The sequence below is a fragment of the Monodon monoceros genome, unplaced genomic scaffold (assembly GCF_005190385.1).
Source record: "Monodon monoceros isolate NGI ecotype Baffin Bay Population unplaced genomic scaffold, NGI_Narwhal_1 Super_Scaffold_10, whole genome shotgun sequence".
Classification (NCBI taxonomy): Eukaryota; Metazoa; Chordata; class Mammalia; order Artiodactyla; family Monodontidae; genus Monodon; species Monodon monoceros.
This window is the reverse complement of record NW_021703766.1, coordinates 54,986,272-55,008,495: the sequence shown is the minus strand read 5'-3', so window position 1 is coordinate 55,008,495 and position 22,224 is coordinate 54,986,272. Positions and strand designations below refer to the sequence as shown.

The window sequence follows — 22,224 nt, the reverse complement described above, 5'->3', positions numbered from 1 at the left end:
CCCTGCCTGCGCCTCCCCCCGCCGGGGGGGTCTGAGGTGCGGGCCGGCGGATGCTGCAGGCCGAGGTCCCCCCCGCCCCCCCACGCGCCCTCTCTCCTCCGCCTCCTCCTCCTCTCCGCCTCCCCCCCGCCACCTCGTCCTTTCTCTCCCGCACGCTGACATCACCATCCGGGGACTCCGGGCCCTTCCCCAAAGTTAACCCTTTCGGAGGGGGGAGGGAGGAGCGGGGGCAGGGGGCGGGCCTGGGAGCTGGAGGGATGGAGAGGAAGTGGGAGGATGCTGGGAGGGATGGAGGGATGCAGGAGAGACGATGGAGGGATGCAGGAGAGACGATGGAGGGACGGAGATGCGGAGCAAACAGGCAGGGGCTGAGGTGGAGCCACACAAAGGGAGATGAAGTCTGACAGGAGTCAGGGAAAGAGACAGATGGCAAGGGTGATGGAGACCACCAGAAACAGGGATGGGGCAAGAGAGGGAGATGGGGGAACACGCAGGCAGCCAGAGACAGGAGAGATGGGGGGTGGTCAGAGAGACAGGGAGATGGAGAAAAGGAGAGAAGGTGATGGGGAGAGACAGAGATGGAGAAAACCGGAGAGAGACCGAGATGAAGGGAAAGAGAGTTGGAGAGACAGGGAGTAGGGGGTGGGGGATAGAGGCAGAGAGATATGGAGAGACAGATGGGAAGAGAGATGAACAGAGAAAACAGAGCCAGAGATGGGGAGAGACCCAGAGTAATGGAGGGGAGACCACAGAGAGACAGCAGTGGAGACACAGAGAGATGGGGGAGAGAAATTAACAAAAATAGAGGGATGGGGGCAGAGAGGGGCAAGATGTAAAGGTAAGGCGCAGGGGAAGATGGCAGGGGAAGGATGGAGGGTCAGAGAACAGGAGAAAAGTGGGAGAGAGAGATGGAAAGGGACCGGGGGGAGGAACAAAACAGAGAGACAGGTGGAGGGAGAACTGGAGAGAGACAGAGAGATGTAGAAAGAGAGACTGACAAAGAGAGATAGAGGTGGGGACCACAAAAGATGGAGGATACATACAGGTGAAGGGCTAGATGCTGGGGGGATATGGGACAGATTGGACGGGCAGAGAAAAAGGGAGACAGAAGCAGAGAGAGGGAAAGCATTTGGGGAATTGCTGATCCAAGGCTCATCTCTGTTCCCCCAGACCCCCAAGCTGTCCACCCAGGCCTCCGTTCCCCACTAGCATCAGGACCCTGTATCCACCCACAGCCCAGGGTGCCGGGTTTTAGATCATCTTGGATCCATACCTCCATTTAGGATCCATGATCCTCCTACAGAGAAACTTCCAGAACCCCTTGAGGTCCCTGTGTTTTTTTTAGGCCCCTGTCTATTCTCTGTGCCCACCATTGGATCCCGTAGATCTTCATGTGGGCTTCAGTATAATCATATGTCCCACTATAGCTCATCCATGGACCTGTGCACAGCTAGATTGCCACGTGATCCGGGATTCCCCTGTATCAGACACCCAAAAGTGTTAGGCACCCATTTAATTTCCAACTCACCTATAGAGTGTACCCATGAACCTTAAGTCTCCTAGTCAACCACTTTCATTCCGTGAATCTATACTCAGTGCCAAATCTAAGCCAGATACTGTTCCCAGTGTTGAGGGTACAGCAGGGAACCAAATCAACAAAGATCCCTGTCCTATGGAGCTCTCACTGCAGTGGATGAGACCAGAGATAAACAAGATAATCAAAATATATGGTATATTGGGAAGTCCCTGGTGGTCCAGTGGTTAGGACTCCGTGCTTCCACTGCAGGGGGCACAGGTTCGATCCCTGTTAGGGGAAGTAGGATCCCACAAGCCTCACAGCCAAAAAACAAAACAAAGAAAACAAAACAAAAAAAGCACAAAATATATGGTATGTTACAGAGTCGTGATCAGTGATGAAGTGGAAACTAAAGGAGGAATGGGGACAGGAAATGTTTGTTGAGTAATTTTCTGTATGATTTTTTAAAAAAAATATTTATTTATTTATTTAGGTTGTGCTGGGTCTTAGTTGCGGCACGCGGGATCTTTGTTGCGGCATGTGGACTCTTAGTTCTGGCATGCATGCGGACTCAGTTGCAGCATGCATGCAGAATCTTGTTTCCCGACCAGGGATTGAACCTGGGCCCCCTGCATTGGGAGCATGGAGTCTTACCCACAAGACCACCAGGGAAGTCCCTTTATATGGTTTTCACTACCGTGCCAAGAAAGGCCTCCTCAGTGAAGGGACACTGAAGAAAAATGAGGGTCAGAGCCATGTAGATAAAGTGCCAGGAGCCTTCCAGGCAGAGGAAACAGCAGTGCAAAGGCCCTGTGGCAGGAGTGTGCCCGGTGTGTTATGGGAAGATTGAAGGAGCCAGTGTAGCTGGAGGGGAACAGTGAGAGGAAATGAGGTGAGGAAGCAGATCAAATAGGACCTTAGATGCAGGGTGACCAGGGAATTCCCTGGTGGTTCAGTGGTTAGAACTCGGCACTTTCACTGCTGGGGACTGGGTTCGATCCCTGGTCAGGGAACTAAGATCCTGTAAGCCGCGTGGCCACAAAAAAAAAAAAAGGAGGGTGACCACATGTCCTGGTTTATGTCTATTATTCTGTAATTATTAATAGGGTCCGTTTTCACTCTCAAGTGTCTTGCTGTGGATGGAAAATTATATGATCATCCTTCTTACAGGTCATTGTAAAAGCTATGTCTTTTTTTTTTTTTTTGCAGTACGCAGGCCTCTCACTGTTGTGGCCTCTCCCGCTGCAGAGCACAGGCTCTGGACACGCAGGCTCAGCGGCCATGGCTCATGGGCCCAGCTGCTCTGCGGCATGTGGGATCTTCCCGGACCGGGACACGAACCCATGTCCCCTGCATTGGCAGGCGGACCCTCAACCACTGCGCCACCAGGGAAGCCCAAAGCTATGTCTTTTAGAGAGTACCTGAGGAATTTTCATCTAGGCTACCATTATATTAAACATATGTTCATATTTGTAATGTTATATACAGTTACATGTTATATGTACATATATATTATATGGCATTATGTATAATAATATATGTAAACAGTATTACAGATAGATGGACTTGTACATACGTGTACATAGGTATATTAGGCTGAACAACGGGCCCCCAAAGATGTCCACATCCTAATTCTCAGAACCTGTGAATATGTCACCTACATGGCAAAATGGACTTTGCAGATGTGATTGAACTGAAAATCTTAGGTGGGGAGGTTGTCCTGGGTCATTTGGGTGGGCCCTAAATCTCCCTTATGAGGGAGAGGCATGAGGATCAGAGTCAGAGGAGGAGATGGGATACGGAAAGAAACAGTAGCCAAAATGATGCAGCCACAATCCAAAGAAAGTGGGCAGCCTCTAGATGCTGGAAAAGGCCAGGAAACATTCTCCCCTGGAGCCTCCAGAAGAAACACAACCGTGCTGACACCTTGAGTTTAACTATTTTAACTCAGTGAGACCCATTCCGGGCTTCTGAACTGTAAGGTTATAAATCTGTGTTGTTTTAAGTTTTTGGTAATTTGTTAACAGCAGAGACAGGAAATGGATACAATAGGGTACCCAGGGGCCCAGACGCCTGATAGCTATCCTCCTCAGTGCTACACACACACACACACACACACACACACACACACACACACACACGGCTTATATGTTTGGTCTTCCCATCTCTGTCCAAAAGATCACCCGGCACATCCCAGACCGAGCAGTGTGCTCAATATATCTGCGACTTGTGGGCTCCACCAAAGTTGAGTACAACCTTTTCCTGGAGTGGGAGGGCCTCTTATGGAAGAGAGAACTAGGATTTCTCTAAGCCCAGCCCAAAGCAAACACCTCCAAAGACCAGGCACATTCCCGGACCTGAGCCCCAAATCTGGTGCAGGGAGGCCTCGAGCCGCCTAAACCACCTTGCCCGGGCATTTTACTTCCAGGATTCAAGAATCACCTCCTTTGCACCTCGCAGGACTCAGGGAAGATTCCACGAGGGAGACGCTGGAGGATAAGAGAGGTCCGCACAGGTGCTGCAGGTGGGGGTAACGGGCAGCCTGCTATGACGAAAGAGGAAATTGAGGCCAAGAAGGCGGTGGGACAGGCCAAACTCTGCCTGGGTCAGGTATTAGTGTTGAGAACCCAGGGCTCTAGTAAAATACGAAATCGGGGCCCAGGTGCAGGGGAAAACGCCCCGAGGGTGAGGGGACCCTCGCTACAGGCAGCCACGGGGTGGGGCGGGGCCAGGAAGAGGGCGGGGCTTAACGGGGAGCGGCGGGTGCACGGGCACGGGGGCGGGGTTTAGCTGGGAGAGGGCGAAAGGCCTAGAACAGGGGCGGAGCCTTAAGTGGCGGCGAGGGGCAGAGTTTAGAACTGGGACAGGGTGCGTGGGTGTGGAAGGGGTCTAGCCAAGGCGGAGCCAGACCGGGGAGCGGGGCCTACACTAGGGCAGGGTGGAGCTTGCAATGAGGAGGAGGGGCTCATTAGGGGCGGGACCCGGGCAGGGGGCGGGGCTTACACCAGAGCGTGCGCGCGGGGGGCGTGGCCTAGGTGAGGGGCCAGGCCGAGCGAAGTATCCCGCCAGGTGGGAAGGACTTAAGAACCGGGAGAAGTAGCCTCACGCCCAGGTACGGCCCTTAGTTGGGTGGCTGCGCGGGGAAATTCCGGGCGAGACCGTGAGTATTTCCGGTCAATATGGCGGCGCCCAGCAGAGTCAGGTGCGGGCGGGTTTGTCTTTAGTAGCGGCGGCGACACGAGGCCCGGGAAGGTGAGGTCCGCCCCGCTCAGGCTCCCCTCTTCGGAGAGGAGGGAGGAGACTTGTTGCTAAGAAGACCACAGGGAGGGCTTGTTGCTCTGAAGGCTGGGCAGTGAGGTTGCTAAGAGACGGAAAGGACTGCAGTGGAAATGGAGGAGGGGGTTGCTAGGGAGAGTAGGTGGGGCCTGTTGCTAGGGAGGAAGGAGGGACTTGTGACTTTGGGGAAGGGTCCGGTTGGTATGAGAGAAGAAAAGAGGGCTGTGGTTAAAGGGGGTGTGGGCAGAGTGGTTTGGGGTCATGCGGGGCCGCGGAGCTTCCCTAAAACGCCACCTTATCAGCAGACCCCCAGGAATCGACCCGCCAGGACGCCAGAGCTACCTCAGCGGGGACCATCCCCTACCCCAACACATTCTTCCCTTCTTTGCAAACAGCCCATGGCGAACCAAGGCTCCGGGAGCAGTCGCCTTCCCCTGGCGCTGCCCCCAGCCTCCCAGGGTTGCTCGTCAGGGGGCAGCGGCTCCTCCGCGGGCGGCTCCGGCAATCCCCCGCCACCGCGAAACCTCCAAGGTCTGCTGCAGATGGCCATCACGGCGGGCTCTGAAGAGCCAGACCTCCCTCCAGAACCCATGAGTGAGGAGGTAAAGGGTGGGGACCCGAGAAACTGGGGTGAGGGACGTGGGGACAGATATCTGGGGAGGGGCGGGAGTCCCGCTGTGAAGGCATAGTAGACTGTATTTGTGCTCGATAGGGTTATTGTAGACTGACGGTCAGATCCCTGGATCCCTGCACTGTGCTGGGAGACAGAGAGTCTTATGCTAAAAAGAAAAAGCAAGGGCTCTCCAGAGCCAGACAGCCGTGGATTCAGCATCATACAGCTGTGTGACCTTGGGTATATCACTTCATGTTTCTGAGCGTCGAGTTCTTTAGTTGCAAGTTGATGTTGATGATAAGAATAACAGTGGTACTTCACAGGGTAGTTCTGAGGTTCCAGTTGAAGTAGGGCTCAACACAGAACCTGACACATAGGTCGTGCTCCTGAAGGCAGCAGGATATTCTCATTAAGAACACAGGCTCTGTGGACAGACCGCTTAGATTTGACTTAAGGCTTTGTGGATGGCTGACTATGTGACCTTGGGCAAGTCGCACTTTTCCGTGCCTCCATTTTCTCATCTGTGAAGTGGGAATAACAGTAATCCTTAACCATGGAAGGTTGTTTCGGAGATTAATAGCAATATTTGTTATACATGATGTTTAGTTGGCGATGACAATTACAGTATACAAAATATGGTGCTAATTCGGTTACATCCATGATGTCATTGAACCTCTGGGACCATGAGGCAGGCAACAGGTACAGAAAGATTAACATCTTGCCCAAATTTATCCAGGACAGTGACCACGGAGCCTGGCCAAAAACCAAAAAACCAGCGGCCAGTTTTCAGTGCTTATCTTATTTGACTTACTAGTAGCATTTGATTACTACCCCCTCCCCTTGAGTTCTTTCTTCATTTGGCATCTGGAACAACATGCTTTTCTGCTTTTCATCCCACTCACTGGCTCTTCTTCCCCATCTTCTCTGTTGGTTCATCCTCATTCCCCAGCCTCTTAACCATGGAGCACACCAGGACTCTCTCTTCTACCCTCACTTCCTGTGTGATCTCACGTTGACGTTTTCCTCCGATGATTCTTTTAATTTTTTTTATTAAAAAAAATTTTTTTTATGCAGTACGCGGGCCTCTCACTGCTGTGGCCTCTCCCGTTGCGGAGCACAGGCTCTGGACGCGCAGGCTTAGCGGCCATGGCTCACAGGCCCAGCCACTCCGCGGCATGTGGGATCTTGCCGGACCAGGGCAAGAACCCATGTCCCCTGCATTGGCAGGCGGACTCTCAACCACTGCGCCACCAGGGATGCCCTGATGATTCTTAAATTTATATCTCTAGGCCAGTGGTGCTCTTCTGGGGGGGCAGTTTTAACCATGGTGGGGTCGGGGGGGTGGGAGGTGGGGGCAGTGCTGTTGGCATCTGGTGGGTGGAGGCCAGGGATGCTGCTCAACACCCTACAGTGCACAGGACGACCCCCACGGCAGAACACTCCAGCTCAAAGTGTCAGCAGAGTCGAGGTTGAGAAATCCTTGAGGTTGAGATCAAGGCTGGACCTCCTCCCTGAACTTCAGGCAGCGTACTCAATATCTGGCCTTGGGTGTGCCATGGACCCCTAAAACTTAACAAGTTCAGAAATGAGCTCTAGGGCTTCCCTGGTGGCGCAGTGGTTGAGAGTCCGCCTGCCGATGCAGGGGACGCGGGTTCGTGCCCCGGTCCGGGAAGATCCCACATGCTGCGGAGCAGCCGGGCCCGTGAGCCATGGCCGCTGAGTCTGCGCGTCCGGAGCCTGTGCTCCGCAACGGGAGAGGCCACAACAGTGAGAGGCCCGCGTACCGCAAAAAAAAAAAAAAAAAAGAGCTCTAATCTCTACTCCTCTCACTCCACTGCTGCTTCTCTTGCAGTCTTCCCCATCTCCTTCTAGTTGTTCAGGACAAAAACCTAGGTGTCCCTGACCCCTCTTTTTCTTCTCACGCCCCACAGCCAGTCCATAGATCTAGCGTCTAGAAACGAGTCTGTCAGTAGAGAAGGTGCCCGGTAGGTACGTGTTGACTGAAGGACACTCAACTCTCAGATGTTGGCTGTTATTATTAATGACTGTTATTCCTGAGTTGATTATTGATGAGGTTTGCTTCTTTCCCCCACCCTCCCGCTCCGCCTCAACCCCCAGAGGCGCCAGTGGCTGCAGGAGGCCATGTCGGCTGCCTTCCGGGGCCAGCGGGAAGAGGTGGAGCAGATGAAGAACTGCCTCCGAGTGCTGTCCCAGCCCACAACCCCCTCAGCTGGTGAGGCTGAACTGGCTGCTGACCAGCAAGAGCGCGAGGGGGCCCTGGAGCTGCTGGCCGACCTGTGCGAGAACATGGACAACGCCGCAGGTACAGCCAGGCCCGCTCCAGCCTGCCCCCAGCCTCCAGGGTCCTGTCCCTTCTGCCTTCTGGTCTCCCTTCTGTCTCTTGCCTCCTCCTCCTAAGCCCTGGGTCCTGCTGCAGCCCAGCCCTTGTCCTTTGTCTCAGGGACCACACAACCAGCCTCCTCCCAGCCTCCCAGCCTTACCCCTCCATTCCGGCTCTGACTCAGGCCCCAGGTGAGACTGCCCTGTCCCTCCATGCTTGGTCTGCTTGCCATCAGGAGCAGTGATGGCGCCAGGTTCAGTCCACCACCTCCCTGATGCTCTCTGAGACTGACCATTTCACCCTAGTGGGCTGGGAGTCCATTGCCACTCCCTAGAGTAAGAGACAGGAGGTGGTCCTGGATGGGGTAGTCAGAGAAGGCCTCCCCGAGGAGTGGCATTTGATCAGAGACCTGAAGTGAGGGCGTGAGTCATGGAATTAGCTCTGGAAAAAGCATTCCAGGTAGAGGGAATGACCAGTGCAAAGGCCCTGAGGTGGGAACCTGCCTGGCCTGTGTGGGAACAGCAGTGAAGCCAGCAGAGCAGAGTGAGTGAGGGGCGAGGTCTAGGAAGTGATGCTGGGCATACAGGGGCTCACGGGCCAAGGCTGGTGCTGTGGGTTTTATTCTAAATGCTGAGAAGCCCATAGAAGGATGAGTGGTCACTTCCACTTGGAGGGGTGTGGTGTGGTCGTTGATGGTGGGGATTTGTCTGTTCTGGACATTTTAGGTACATGGAATAGTAGAATATGTCACCCTTTGTGACTGGATTCCTTCACTGAAGGTGTTTTCAAGGTTCTTCCATGTCTTAGCTGTATCAGAACTTTATTACTTTTTGTGGCTGACTGAGACGCCAGTGTGTGGATGGGCTACATGTTGTTTATTCGTTCATCAGTTGACGGGCATTTGGGTCACTTCCCCCTTTGGTTACAGTAAATAATGCTGCTGTGGACACTGGTGTACAAGCATATGTTCAAGTTTTTGCTTTCGATGCTTTTAGATATATATGTAAGAGTTGTCACAGGGCAACTCTGTATTTAACTTTTTGAAGAACCACCAAGCTCACCAATACAGAAAACAGGTGGTAGGCTATAGTTTGCGGACGTCTGGTGTGGTGTGTTCTCCCACAGGGGATGTTCTGATTGTCACAAAGACTGGGGGTCAGAACTGGCATTTAGTGGGCTGGAGCCTGGGACCCTGACCCTCCAAATGCTGACATTGTTGAGACACACTGGCCTTGGACAGACCCCCAGTTGGGTGCTTGGGGAGAGCCTGCCCTTGGGGGCAGGCTCCCCTCAGCCTCACCTGGTGTATTTGTCCAGTTGGGCTGCCGTAACAAAGCACCACAGACTGGGGACTTAAACAACAGAAGGCTCTTCTCTCACAGTTCTGGAGGCTCGAAGTCTGAGGGTTGATTTCTTCTGAGGCCCCTGTCCTTGGCTTGTATATGGGGGCCTTCTTGCTCTGTCCTCATGTGGTCATCCCTCTGTGCATGTCTGTGTCCTAATCTCCTCTTTTTTATAAGGGCCCCAGTCATATTGGATTAGGGCCCCATCCCATGACACCGTTTCACTTTAATCACCTCTTTAAAGCCCTGTCTCCAGATAGAGACATATTTTGAGGCCTTGGGGGTTAGGGCTTCAGTGTAAATCTGTGGGGACAGAGCTCAGCTCATCACACCTGGCCTGTCTGCTCCCCTCTCTCTACACAGACTTCTGCCAGCTGTCCGGCATGCACCTGCTGGTGGGCCGCTACCTGGAGGCGGGGCCTGCGGGGCTGCGGTGGCGGGCGGCGCAGCTCATCGGCACGTGCAGCCAGAACGTGGCAGCCATCCAGGAGCAGGTGCTGGGCCTTGGCGCACTGCGCAAGCTGCTGCGCCTGCTGGATCGGGACCCCTGCGATGCTGTGCGCGTCAAGGCCCTCTTCGCCATCTCCTGTGAGTGTCCCGGGGGCTGCCGGGGAGGGGCTCGGGTCCCTAGGGCTGGTGCCAGCTTCCGGATCTGCTTTGGGGCAGAGAGAGAGGGGCCTTGTGTGTTCGTTTATCCCCAGTACCTGCCGGGGCTCTGCTGGGTGCTGGGAACAGAGCAGTGAGCTTGCCACACCTGCCGCTGGTCAGAGAGCCAGAGCCTCACAACACGGGACGAGGCCCAGCTTGAGTGCTTTTAGGCCCCTCAGGGCTCTCAGTCTTGGCACTGTGGACATTTGGGGCCCCGATCACTCCTTGTCATGGGCGGGGTCCTCTCGGGGGCTGCTTGAGTGTCATCACAGCTCAAGCTGGGCAGTCAGCTTCTCCCAGAGAATGCAATCCAGGATGCCAGGCAGGAGCTACAGGAACTATCAATTCAATGCCCTTTATCTTTTTTTTTTTCCTCTTTTTTGGTACCTCTTAAAACCCACCCCTGTCTTGTGCCTCCCCGCTTCCCTCTCATCACTGGTAACCACTAGTTTGTTCTCTACATCTGTGAGTCTGCTTCTTTTTTATTATATTCAATAGTTTGTTTTATTTTATTTTTTAAAAAATATTTTATTTATTTGGTTGGTTGTGCCGGGTCTTAGTTGTGGCAGGCAGCCTTCTTAGTTGTGGCATGCAAACTCTTAGTTGCAGCATGCGTGTGGGATCTAGTTCCCTGACCAGGGATCGAACCCGGGCCCCCTGAATGGGGAGTGTGGAGTCTTAACCACTGCACCACCAGCGAAGTCCCTCAGTAGTTTGTTTTATTTTTTAGATTCCACATATAAGTGATAACATACCATATTTGTCTTTCTCTCTCTGACTTATTTCACTGAGCGTAATACCTCCAAGTCCATCCATGTTGTTGCAAATGACAAAATTTCATTTTTTTCTTACGGCTGAGGCCTTTTATTTTTATTTATTTATTTTTATTTTTGGCTGCGTTGGGTCTTTGTTGCTGTGCACGGGCTTCCTCTAGTTGCAGCGAGCGGGGGCTACTCTTCCTTGCGGTGTGCAGACTTCTCATTGTGGTGGCCTCTCTTGTTGCAGAGCACAGGCTCTAGGCGCTCAGGCTTCAGTAGATGTGGCTCGCAGGCTCTAGGGTGCAGGCTCAGTAGCTGTGGCGCACGGACTTAGTTGCTCCGCAGCATGTGGGATCTTCCCGGACCAGAGCTCGAACCCATGTCTCCTGCATTGGCAGGTGGATTCTTAACCACTGCACCACCAGGGAAGCCCAAGGCCTTTTATATTTTTAAAAATTGATGTAAAATTCACATAACTATTTTCAAGTGTACAATTCAGTGGCATCTGTCTTCTTTTTTTGGGGGGTAGGCATGGCTGCAGGGTATGCCATCGTGTGGCAGCTACCATTTGGAAAGTGCTTAGGACAGGCCAGCCCTGGTGCTACGAGCCCTTTGCTTGGTCGGTCTCCTGACTGCTCCTGCGGCCCGGTGCATGGAGGCTCACAGAGGTTCACCCTCTGGCCTCAGACCAAGAGAAGGTCAGGTGGAGGAGTGTGTGAGAGCGGCAGAGGAGGTGGGTGGGGGCACCCCCAGGGAGATGCATCTCCAGGCCACTGGCATCTAGTGGGCTCAGGCCAGGGCTGCCGCTCAACACCCTCCAGTGCACAGGGCAGCCCCCACGACACAGAATGGCCTGTACCCGCATGTCAGCTGTGCCCAGTGGAGAAGCCCTGGAGTGAAGGGAAGTGGTTGCTCCTGGATCCGTCATGAAGGCAGAGCGGACGTGGAGGGTTGTCATGTCTTCCCCTCACCATCCGCCTGTCCTTTTTTTTATTTTTTAAATTGAGTAATGTTTTATCTAACCCCATATATCCAAATTATTATCATTTCAGCCCATCATTATGTGGAGTATTAATGAGATATTTTACATCTTTTTTTTTCACTCTACATCTTTGAAACCCAGTGTACATCCTACATATAAAGCACATCTCACCTCAGGCTGTATTTTTAGCGGTCAGTGTGGAGTGTAGTTGTAGTGAGGGGACGAAGTTGTGCTTAATGGGAACATGCTGTACCACTGCTTCACTTTTTTACCCTAAACTGAAATAAATTAAACTCAAATGAGGTTAACAACTCAGGTCCTCAGTGGCACTTGCCACATGTCAGGGATTTACTGGCCACGGGTTTCTGGGGGCTCCCATCTATCCTGGCCTAGACCCTGCCCAAGTCGGCGCCTCCTTGGAGGTGCACCCCTCAGGCTGGTTCTGTCATACTTGGAGGCCTTCCAGGGTGCCTGTCACCCTCACGAAGTAGTCTGGCTCTCTGGGTCTTAGTTTCCTCTTCAGTAAAATGGGATTCCTAGAGCACTCACCTCCTAGGGTGGTTTTGAGGATTAAAAAGAGGTAATGTTCCCATCAATGGATGGATGGATTAAAAAAACGTGGCTTATTCATACAATGGGATACTATTCAACCATTAAAAGGAATGAAATATTGATTCATGCTGTAACCTGGACGAGCCTAGAAAACATGCTGAGTGAAAGAAGCCAACCACAGAAGACCACATAGTGTTTGATTCCATTTATATGAAATGTCCGGAAGAGGCAAATTCATAGATGTGGAAAGCGGATTAGTGGTTGCCAGTTGGGGGGAGGGACTGCTAACAGGTATGGGGCTTCTTTTGGGAGTGATGAAAATATGCTGGAGTTAGATAGTTCTGGTAAGCCAACCTTGTGAATATACTAAAAACCACTGAATTGTATACTTTAAAAAGGTAAATTGTACAGACTGTGGAATTATATCTCAATTAAAAATATATTTTTTTAAAGTACTCTGCTCTTTTTTTTAAAAAATTTATTTATTTATTTAATTTTGGCTGCCTTGGGTCTTCGTTGCTGCACGCGGGCTTTCTCTAGTTGCGACGAGCGGGGGCTACTCTTCGTTGCGGTGCGCGGGCTTCTCTTGTTGTGGAGCACGGGCTCTAGGCGCGCGGGCTTCAGTAGTTGTGGCACACAGGCTCAGTAGTTGTGTTGCGGGCTCTAGAGCGCAGGCTCAGTAGTTGTGGTGCCGGGGCTTAGTTGCTCCGTGGCATGTGGGATCTTCCTGGACCAGGGCTCGAACCCGTGTCCCCTGCGTTGGCAGACGGATTCTTAACCACTGCACCACCAGGGAAGCCCCTAAATTAAAAGTACTTAAAGGTAATGCTTGTGAAGCGCGGACCCATAGAAATCGACGGTGATGAGGATGGTGATGATGCTGATGACGATATTGGTGATGGTGATGGTGATGAGGGTGATGGTCTCGATGGTGATGAGGGTGATGGTCTCGATGGTGATGAGGGTGGTGTTGATGGTGGTGATGGTAGTGGTGATGATATTGGTAGTGATGATGGTGGGTGATGACAGTAATGATGGTGGTGATGGTGAGATAATGGGGACGATAATGGTGGCAGTGGTGACTGTCACCTCAAGGCCCCGCCTTCCCCCCTCCCCAGGCCTGGTCCGGGAGCAGGAGGCTGGGCTGCTGCAGTTCCTCCGCCTGGACGGCTTCTCTGTGTTGATGCGGGCCATGCAGCAGCAGGTGCAAAAGCTCAAGGTCAAGTCAGCGTTCCTGCTGCAGAACCTGCTGGTGGGCCACCCTGAACACAAAGGTGGGGTGGCCAGGGCAGGGAGCTGGGATGGTGCCTGGCGGGGAGTGCACGGGGGAAGGGACTGCCCCTCTGACCCCGTGGCCCTTCCGCAGGGACCCTGTGCTCCATGGGCATGGTCCAGCAGCTGGTGGCCCTCGTCCGAACAGAACACAGCCCCTTCCATGAGCACGTGCTTGGAGCCCTGTGCAGGTGCGCTGGGGCCCAAAAGGACCGCCCCCCCCCGTGGGGGCTAAAGGGTTTAGGGTCAGAGGGGAGCAGGAACCACGGCGCTGGCCCTCCCTGAGCCTCAGTTTCCTCACCTTGGGGGCTGCCGCAGCAGCCTGGGGAGGAGGGGGAGAGTCTTTCTTACACTCATACTCCCCCATCCCCCGCACGAAGCACAAGCAGGTTAGAGTCTTAAAACACGATGGAGCAGCTGGACAAGCAGGCAGCAGCTCTCACATGTGGAGTCGGCTCCAGGCCGGGCACTGTGCTGAGTGCCCTGTTTTGTACAAGTCTCATCGAAGTCCCTGGGCTGGGGCGGGGACAGGAGTCAAGTCCACGTTGCAGGTGGGGAAACTGAGGCCCAGTGTGGGGGAGCAGCTTGCCGAGGCTCCCGTGGTTCAGGGTGCTGTGCAGAGCGAGGTCCCAAGGGCTGCTCTCCTGTCCCCGCAGCTTGGTGACGGACTTCCCCCAGGGTGTGCGGGAGTGCCGGGAGCCCGAGCTGGGCCTGGAGGAGCTTCTGCGGCACCGGTGCCAGCTGCTGCAGCAGCACGAGGAGTACCAGGTACTGCTGATGGGAGGGGCGGGGGCGCTGGCCCAGGGGACCCAGCCGTTTTGTGGGAGGGGCCAGCCTGGTGCCTGCCTTCTGGGTCTCTGTGGTCTCTTCGCCCACGCTTTTGTTTACATCCTCTTTGCAATTCATGTGTTTCTCTAGTCATCATTCAGCAAACATTTATTGCCCCCCCCCCCATGTGACTCGTGCTGTGTTAACACCAGGGGGATTGCAAGGAGAACCAGAAGCTGGGGTTTCGAGAGTTAAAGAGTTAACGAATTCATTTAATTTTTTTTTTTTTTTTTTTTTTGGCCATGACTCACAGCTTGCGGGATCTTAGTTCCCCAAGTGGGGATAGAACCTGTAACCCCTGCAGTGGAAGCATTGAGTCCTAACCACTGGACCGCCAGGGAATTCCCCCAAACTCATCTAATTATTATCCAAATTATTTAATATTGTTGTTTACATCATATCATTCAAATATTTAAGTATTTTTAGATTGATAAATAAGTAAATGATAAATAGCAACAAATTAAATATTTGATTAAATAGGTAAGTAACTAATATGTGATAAATAACAACTCATTAGCTATTTAATTAGATAAAGGGTAACAAGTGATAAATAACAAGCAATAAATAACTCACTAAATAGTTAAATAGATAAGTAACAAATAAGTGATAACAACTCATTAGATATTAATTATATAGATATTGAGTAACAAGTGATAAGTAACAACTCAGGTATTTAAATAGATAAGTAACAAATAAGTGATAAAGAACAACTAATTACATATTCAGTAGTTATTTAATTATTTAAAGGATTAAGTGATTTAGTTAACTTTACTTAAGTAATTTATCCAACCGTTATAGTACCGACCAGACGCTGGTGCTTCAGCAAAGCTGGACACAGCAAACGTGCCAGCTTCTTGGGACTTCCATTGTGCTGAGATCATTCCTCTGTGGACACCATCAGGTGTTTGCAGAAGGGTGCTGGGCACTGGGTGTGAGGAGCGGGGGTGACTGGGAGAGGCACAGTGCCCGCCCCCAGGGGCTCGCCCCCTGACCTCATCACGAGAACCTGTGGAGATTTGTGCCCATGGGGGGCAGGGGAAGCCCCGGCCCTCGTCCGGCCTGTGGTTTTAGCCATCCTTGCTTGATGCATCCATGTGTTTGTTCCCTGAGCCTCTGGTGTGCCAGATCCTGGTACCAGACCATGAGACCAACCTGGTGAGGGAAGCCTCGTGTGAACCGGCCAACATGCCTTTTTTTTTGTTTTCAAAACAAATTTTAACAGCTTTATTGAGGTATAATTTACCTATATTGAAAGTGTGCAATGTGAGAAGTTTTACATATGTATACAGCTGTGGAAACCTTCATTTTTCCATCAGGGGCAGGTCACCCATGTGCCAGGTCCCAACCTGAGCACTGGAGATTTGGAGCAAAGGGATACAGCCTTGGTTCTCATGGGGCTCATGGGGTAACAGATAAAAATGTAGACAAACGCACACACAAATACGTATTTACAGATACATATCTATCTATACACACACGTGTAATACGTATCTATATAATTTAACATATACTGTTGTGTATAATATGACATGAGGAAGTTAGAACTACAGTGAGGAAAAATTAAACCAGTGAGGGGTTAGAGAATGGTGGGCTGTGATATTTTAGGTAAGGTGGTGCATTTGTTTCCTAGAGCTGCTGTAACAGAGTACCACACACTGGGTGGCTTAACACAGAAATGTATTGTTTCACAGTTCTGGGGAAAAGAAGTCTGAAGTCAAGGTGTCAGCAAGACCGTGCTCCCTCTGAAGGTTCTAGGGAAGAATCTTTCCTTGCCTCTTCCAGCTTCTAGTAGTTGCTGGCAGTCCTTGACGTTCCTTGGCTTATGGATACATCCGTCACTCCAATTTCTGCCTCTGTTTTCACATGGCCTTCTTTCTCCCCTATGTGTCTGTCTTAGAACTCTTTCCAGATATGTAAATAGAGGTGTGCTTTAATTTCAGTGTAATTCAATATTATAATTGCATAGTATTCTCTGAAGTAATTACATCATGATTTAGCCAGTCCTCTTTTGTAGGTATTTTTGTGGGCCCTGTGTAGAGTTAAATTAAATTACATTGGTGCTTTTTGAATAGGCCCCATAGTCATGTGGTTCAAAATTCAAGATGCATGAGAGGATAAACAGTGAAAAGTCTCCCTCCTACCCCTATTCCTATCCACCCAGTTCTTCCTGTGGCCTTCCTAAGATAGTCTGTGCACATACAAGGAAATGTACATATCAATTATTTTCCTCTTCCTCTCTTCATTTTGTGTAAATTCAGCCTATTCTGACCACTATTCTGCTCTTGCCATATTCCCTTTCATAACATATCCACGAGTGTGTTTCGTGTCGGTGCCTATGGCTTTATCCTCTTGGAGTTTGTTTCCACTCTTTCACTACTATCAACTCTGCTAAAAGAATAACCTTTTACACATGAAACTTTAGGAGTATGTCTATAGAACAATTTCTAGAAAGGGAAAGGCTGGGTTAAGGTAGGTTAAAGATGAAGTTACAGGGTTTAAGCGCCATGTCCTTAGCTGTTGCCAAGTTGTTCTCCATAGAAGTTGAACCAGTCGACACTGCAGCCATGAGGGTACTCAACTTTCCCACATCCTGGCCAGGATAGGGTGCCTCAAGACATTTGATCTTTCTTCAAGCTTTTCCTCAAGCCATTTGACCTTTCTTCAAGCTTATTGGTGAAAAGCAGTATTCCAGTCCAGTTTATGTTTGCATTTCTCCCGTGAGTGAAGTTGGGCATCTTTTTCCTTTTTTTGTGAACTACTCATTCATATCCTTTGCCCATTTATCTAATGGGTGGTGGTTTTGCAACTGATTCATTAAAGCTTAATTTTTTAAAAAAATTTTGATTGATTGATTGATTGCTGCATTGGGTCTTCGTTGCTGCCTGCAGGCTTTCTCTAGTTGTGGCGAGTGGGGGCTACTCTTCGTTGCAGTGCGCGGGCTCCTCATTGCGGTGGCTTCTCTTGTTGCAGAGCACCGGCTCTAGGCGTGCAGGCTTCAGTAGCTGTGGCACGCGGGCTTCAGTAGTTGTGGCTCACGGGCTCTAGAGCGCAGTCTCAGTAGTTGTGGCACACGGGCTTAGTTGCTCCGTGGTATGCGGGATCTTCCCAGACCAGGGCTCGAACCCGTGTCCCCTGCGTTGGCAGGCAGATTCTTAACCACTGCGTCACCAGGGAAGCCCCCATTAAAGCTCTTGAAGTATTAAGTATGTTAGACGTTTGTGATGAGTTGCAAATATTTTTCACCTCAAATTGTTGTTTTTCTTTCACTTTTGTTTCTGGCATCTTTCTGCTATGCAGATACCTTTTATGTTTATGTGGTCCAATCTATCAGTGCTTCTTTCTTGGTCTCTGGAGTTTGTATCCATGGAAGGGATTTTAAGTAGGGATTAATCGAGGTTGGTCATTTCTGGGAGTTAGGACAAGCTGGAGGGGGCTGATGTGAGGACAGACCAGTGGGGTGAGACAGGAAGCTTCTGGGGTGGTGGGTGGGAGGGAAGAGGAGCCGTTTCTGCGGGCAAAGCTGGTGAAGGCAGGGGGTGGCCTCTGCACTCAGGGCTCCCAATCTCACACCCCAATCCAGGAGGAGCTGGAGTTCTGCGAAAAGTTGCTACAGACCTGTTTCTCCACCCCGACGGACGACAGCATGGATCGGTGAAACCCGGTGGCTTCTCTCCCTCTCTTTGTGGGAACCCCAGGCCTCCTGACTCCCCCTCACCCACGAGGCCCTCTCCCAAAGGAGAGCAGGGCCTTGATGGTGCCGGGGCGTGTCAGCCCGTCTCTTCTCAGCCCTCAGGAGGGGCGCTGAAAAAGGCACTGGCTCCTTGGACCCCACCTCTCGTGCACTCTCACTCCATTCCCCCTTCTTGTGTCCACACTGGTCTTCCAGTAAAGGTGTTTCTCCTCCACCACCTCCTTCACTGCCACCTTTGTCACCTCCCCTGGAGAGTGCCTTGGTTGGGGAGGAGGGGCACGATCTTAGGGGACGTGGGGAGCCATGGAGGAAACAGCAGCGGGCGGAACCTGGGAATAATAAAAGTGTTGCTATCTAAAGTCCAGAGCCATTGTCTTCTTTCATCCTCCTGGCCTCTCTGGAGAAGGAATGTGTGGGATAGTCCTCCTCTTTGGCCCCCACCGTCTCTGCAACTACTCCTCTGTTTGAGGACTCTCAACGTTATACACCCGTGCTGCTGAGCCTAAGGCGGAAGCCAAGTTCTTTCCCGGCAGGACGTGCGGCGGGGGGGGGGGGGGGGAAATCACGTGGCTTCAGCTCTGCCAATCAGGGCTCGCCGTGCACCCGCTCGCGAGCCGCGGCCGGAGAACGGGGAGCACGTTGCGGAGGTCCAGCTGTACTGCCCGCGCCAGGGCTAGTGGTCACTCTGGGTACCTGGGGCAGGCCGTGGTTGGGCGTGGGCTTTGTCCCGACAGGAAGGCGCTAAGCCTTTTCTCCAGCCTTCTCCGAGATTGGGGGGCGAGCTGGGACAGAGGGAAACTGCCTCGCCTCCTTTAATAAATTGCTTTTCAGTTTAGTCAAAGGAGCTTTCCTTTACAACCAAGAGTCCTGACCGGTGGTATATTTCAGACAAGGAAGCTGAGCCCAGGGTGGTTGTTCCGTGGCCAAGTTCATAGCCAAAATTTAGTCCTGGGCCAATTCCAAAGCTGTGCCCCTCCTCCCTGTATCCTGGTTTCCTAGACCCTTTTAATGCCAGACTAATTCCTCTCCTGTGGAATTTACTTGTACGGGAGGGAATGGTTATTTTTTCACTCCCCTTCCCAAATTCAGGATAAATCGAAAGGTAGCTACAGCATCCGAGAATTGGAGATAACATATAACCTGTATCACTTTTAGAGCAGATACGAGAAAGCGGCATTGGTCTTGCTGCCACTTCACCCAGCATTGGATGTGGTTGTCTGTCTGGTCATAGGCAGTGCAGTCCTTCCCCTTGGGTGCAGGCAGCAGGTCAGAACACTGGGCAAGCTGGCTCCAAGAGGAGGGAAGCTGGAGGGCTGAGCCGTGATGCCTATCCAATCCAGTAAATCATTCCTCAGCCTTTGGAAGGGGTGAAGAGGCAAGGAAAGAGACAGCAATAGAAGTTTCTCCATGTGGAAATGTGAGCAATGGGGAATGAGTGTTCCCACCAAACACTTTTTTTAAAATAAATTTATTTATTTTATTTATTTATTTTTGACTGTGTTGGGTCTTCATTGCTGTGCGCGGGCTTTCTCTGGTTGAGGCGAGTGTGGGCTACTCTTCGTTGCAGTGCACGGGCTTCTCATTGCGGTGGCTCCTCTTGTTGCGGAGCATGGGCTCTAGGCGCGTGGGCTTCAGTAGTTGTGGCACGTGGGCTCAGTAGTTGTGGCGCACGGGCTTAGTTGCTCTGTGGCATGTGGGATCTTCCCGGACCAGGGCTCAAACCCGTGTCCCCTGCATTGGCAGGCAGATTCTTAGCCACTGCACCGCCAGGGAAGCCCCCCCCAAACACTTTAAGAAGCTCCTTCCAATTCTAATGCAAAGAACAGTGAGTTCTGACAAGGTGGAGACCCAACTTCAGTCCTAAGCCCCTGCAGCTTCCCAGGTTCTTGGAGATGGACTTTGTCAGCTTCTCAGGTTCCATTTGGTGGTTTAATATGGCCAACCCCCTGCCCCTCAGTTCCTGAGCTTATGCGTTAAAACAGTGTGGCAACTATGCAATCGTATTGGGGAAAAAGCAAGCAAAATGCTGTGCAAACGACAAAAGAAGCTGATGTAGAAGATGATTCAAGGAACAGAAGGAAATGCCTCACAAATGCTTCAAGCTGTATAACAATAGTAACCTGTGTCCATTTTTAAACAAGACCTCAAAGATGAGAAGGTAAGCTTGGCAACCTAAGGAAACAAATCGAGGACTGTGGTAATTAATAAATGAGATGGTTCAACAGATATCTGCTCCCTCTCATTGCACCTCCATGAGAGAAGTACATTTCCTCACCCATGGTGGGTGGGGCGTAGGTGCCCGCCCCATGACTTTGGGCTTGACCACGTGACTTGCTTTGACCAATGGATGGTGGCACATGTGAGGCAACCTGAGACTTGAAATGTGCTAACACAGTTTGGCTTGATCTGAGGCGCCTCTGTCTTTTCTTATGAGATGGTGCCCTGGGATGTCCATTGGTGCCCAGAGTACGAGAGACATGAGGAACAGAACCAGCCTCACCAACCTTCACACCTGCAGCTCTAAGCTGTGAGCATGATAGGTTGTGGTTGCCTGTCACTCAGCAGTAGCTAAGAACATCACATGCAACAAATACACTGGAAATAGCAAGGAGCAGAAGAGACACGGCTGTAAAATGAAATTACTGACATGTGGTAATCAGCAGATGCAGGTAGAAATGACAAAGATTAAAGCAATTACAGAGAAGCTAACAGATGTTAAGCACAAATGCATAACTGACATCCTTGAAATAGAGAACAAACAACTAGAATAGGATTCAGTGAAAATGTCCCTGAAATGGAAAAGGTAAATCTGCGAGTTAAAAAAAATTTTAAATGCCGATTCCTTACACGCACTTACAGCGCTGATTCTTACAGAAGGCCTGTAACATGGCAAGAGAGGGGTATGAAAATTGAGGAAACTGAGGATCAGAGCAAGATGGGACCTTAAAGAACATGGACACAAAGTCTACGAGAACCCTTCCAGTCGATGTTGTTAGAGGATACTTGGTGCAGCGGCTGGCAACAGTAAAGACACGGCCTGGGCAAAGGCCTAGAAGTGGGACTGAAGTCAGCCCAAGGCACAGAGGAGGAAGGCGTCGAGAAAGATCGCGGCGGGACAAAAAGCTCTTGGCCGGGGTTGGAGAGAAAACCCGAGATGGATTGCTCAGGAGCCGACCCTGGAGCCGAAGCAGGAATGTGATTGGAGGAGACAGAAGAGCAAGTGAATATCCAAAGGGAGCGAGGGGATAGAGAAATTCAGGAGCAGGATTTCCTGTGGACTTTGGAACGGAGTCGCAGAGAAACGATGCCCTAGTGTGCAGTGGGGCCTGCGCACTGGGTTGCCTGGGTTTACTTAGGAAGAGACCGTTGGCACATATCGGCGCAAGCACTTCTGCGGCGGAGTTATTCTAGCTGGGCGTGCTCCGCAGCGGCTGGCCCAGCGCGCATGCGCACTGTAGGGCTCGGGCGCGTGGCCTCCGCACACCTGCGCACCGAGTCGGCGGCGGGAGGGCGGGGCCTCCTGCGTGCCTCCGTTCTCAGGGGATTGTGGGATAGTGGCGGACGGAGCTGGGCGTCTGAGGCCCTGAAGCCGACTGCAAAGCCCGGGAGCCTCGCCGGTGTGGGGAAGGGGGCGGTGGAGGAAGTGGGCCTCGGCTTCCGTCAGCCGTTGCTCAGCACTGCGGCCTGTTCGGACTGTGGAGTAGGACGCCTTCTGTGACCGGCCCTTGCTTTTCCGCAGGGCGCGCCGGGCCGGGGAAACCGGGGCGACTTCCCAGCTGAGGGCCTACGTGGGCCTCGTGACCCCGCCAACCTCCCTCAGACACCTCGCCTGCGGGCCCCGGACCCCCGCTCCACCCGGCCGGCACTGACCCCCGAAACTCTGGAACTCGGCGCGCGAGGGCCCCCCTAGGCCCGAGACGCTTGCGCGAGCCCCGGCGCCAGGGCGAGACCCCGCCGCCACCCGCCGCCCCTACATACCGGCTCCCTGAGGAGGGGCCGGAGCCGCCGGCGGCGGGGCGGGGGGGGCGCCCCGATGAGCCCCGAGTGCGAGGAGCCGCCGCCCCCCCGCGCAGGTGAGCGGGCCGTACCGGGAGTCTCCCCGCAGTCCAAGCGCCCGAGTCACCCTCCCCTCCCCCGAGTGCCCCGCCCAGGTATCCCTCGAGTCTCTTCACCCCTTCTCCTTCGGACCCTGTCCCTCGTTCGTGGGGGCTCTCCACCCCCGGTCTGTCCCTCTCAGCGCCCCAGGTCGCCTAGTCTCTCCCTCTCAGCCCCCCTAGTCTCCTGTCTCTCTCCCCCTGAGGCCCCCTAGTCTCCTGTCTCTCTCCCCCTCAGCCCCCCTAGTCTCCTACTGTCTCTACCCCTCAGCCCCCCTAGTCTCCTGTCTCTCTCCCCCTCAGCCCCCCA

The 22,224-nt window shown here is 52.4% G+C and overlaps 2 protein-coding genes across 6 annotated transcripts in view; both read left to right on the top strand.

Moving 5' to 3' along the window:
- The first annotated feature begins 4,358 nt into the window (after nucleotides 1-4,358).
- HSPBP1 (HSPA (Hsp70) binding protein 1) lies at nucleotides 4,359-18,179 on the top strand. 5 transcript variants are annotated; one of them, XM_029244851.1, is made up of 8 exons: nucleotides 4,359-4,384; nucleotides 5,188-5,394; nucleotides 7,524-7,728; nucleotides 9,453-9,677; nucleotides 13,148-13,303; nucleotides 13,396-13,492; nucleotides 13,958-14,069; nucleotides 17,710-18,179. In XM_029244851.1, the coding sequence occupies exons 2-8, from the start codon at nucleotides 5,191-5,193 to the stop codon at nucleotides 17,782-17,784; spliced, it is 1,074 nt and encodes a 357-aa protein (XP_029100684.1). In that variant the 5' UTR covers nucleotides 4,359-4,384; nucleotides 5,188-5,190; the 3' UTR covers nucleotides 17,785-18,179. The 5 variants fall into 5 exon arrangements, 4 of the variants coding, with proteins under 4 accessions (XP_029100684.1, XP_029100665.1, XP_029100676.1 ...); XM_029244832.1 differs by lacking the exon at nucleotides 4,359-4,384 and adding an exon at nucleotides 4,568-4,628; XM_029244843.1 differs by lacking the exon at nucleotides 4,359-4,384 and adding an exon at nucleotides 4,602-4,628 and having other exon boundaries at nucleotides 5,098-5,394.
- A 1,278-nt stretch (nucleotides 18,180-19,457) lies between these two features.
- PPP6R1 (protein phosphatase 6 regulatory subunit 1) overlaps nucleotides 19,458-22,224 on the top strand; it is a 26,464-nt gene continuing 23,697 nt past the window's right edge. The window contains exon 1 of the mRNA XM_029244381.1: nucleotides 19,458-21,893. The gene's annotated coding sequence lies outside the window, so the exon portion shown is untranslated. The remainder of the gene's footprint in view (nucleotides 21,894-22,224) is intronic.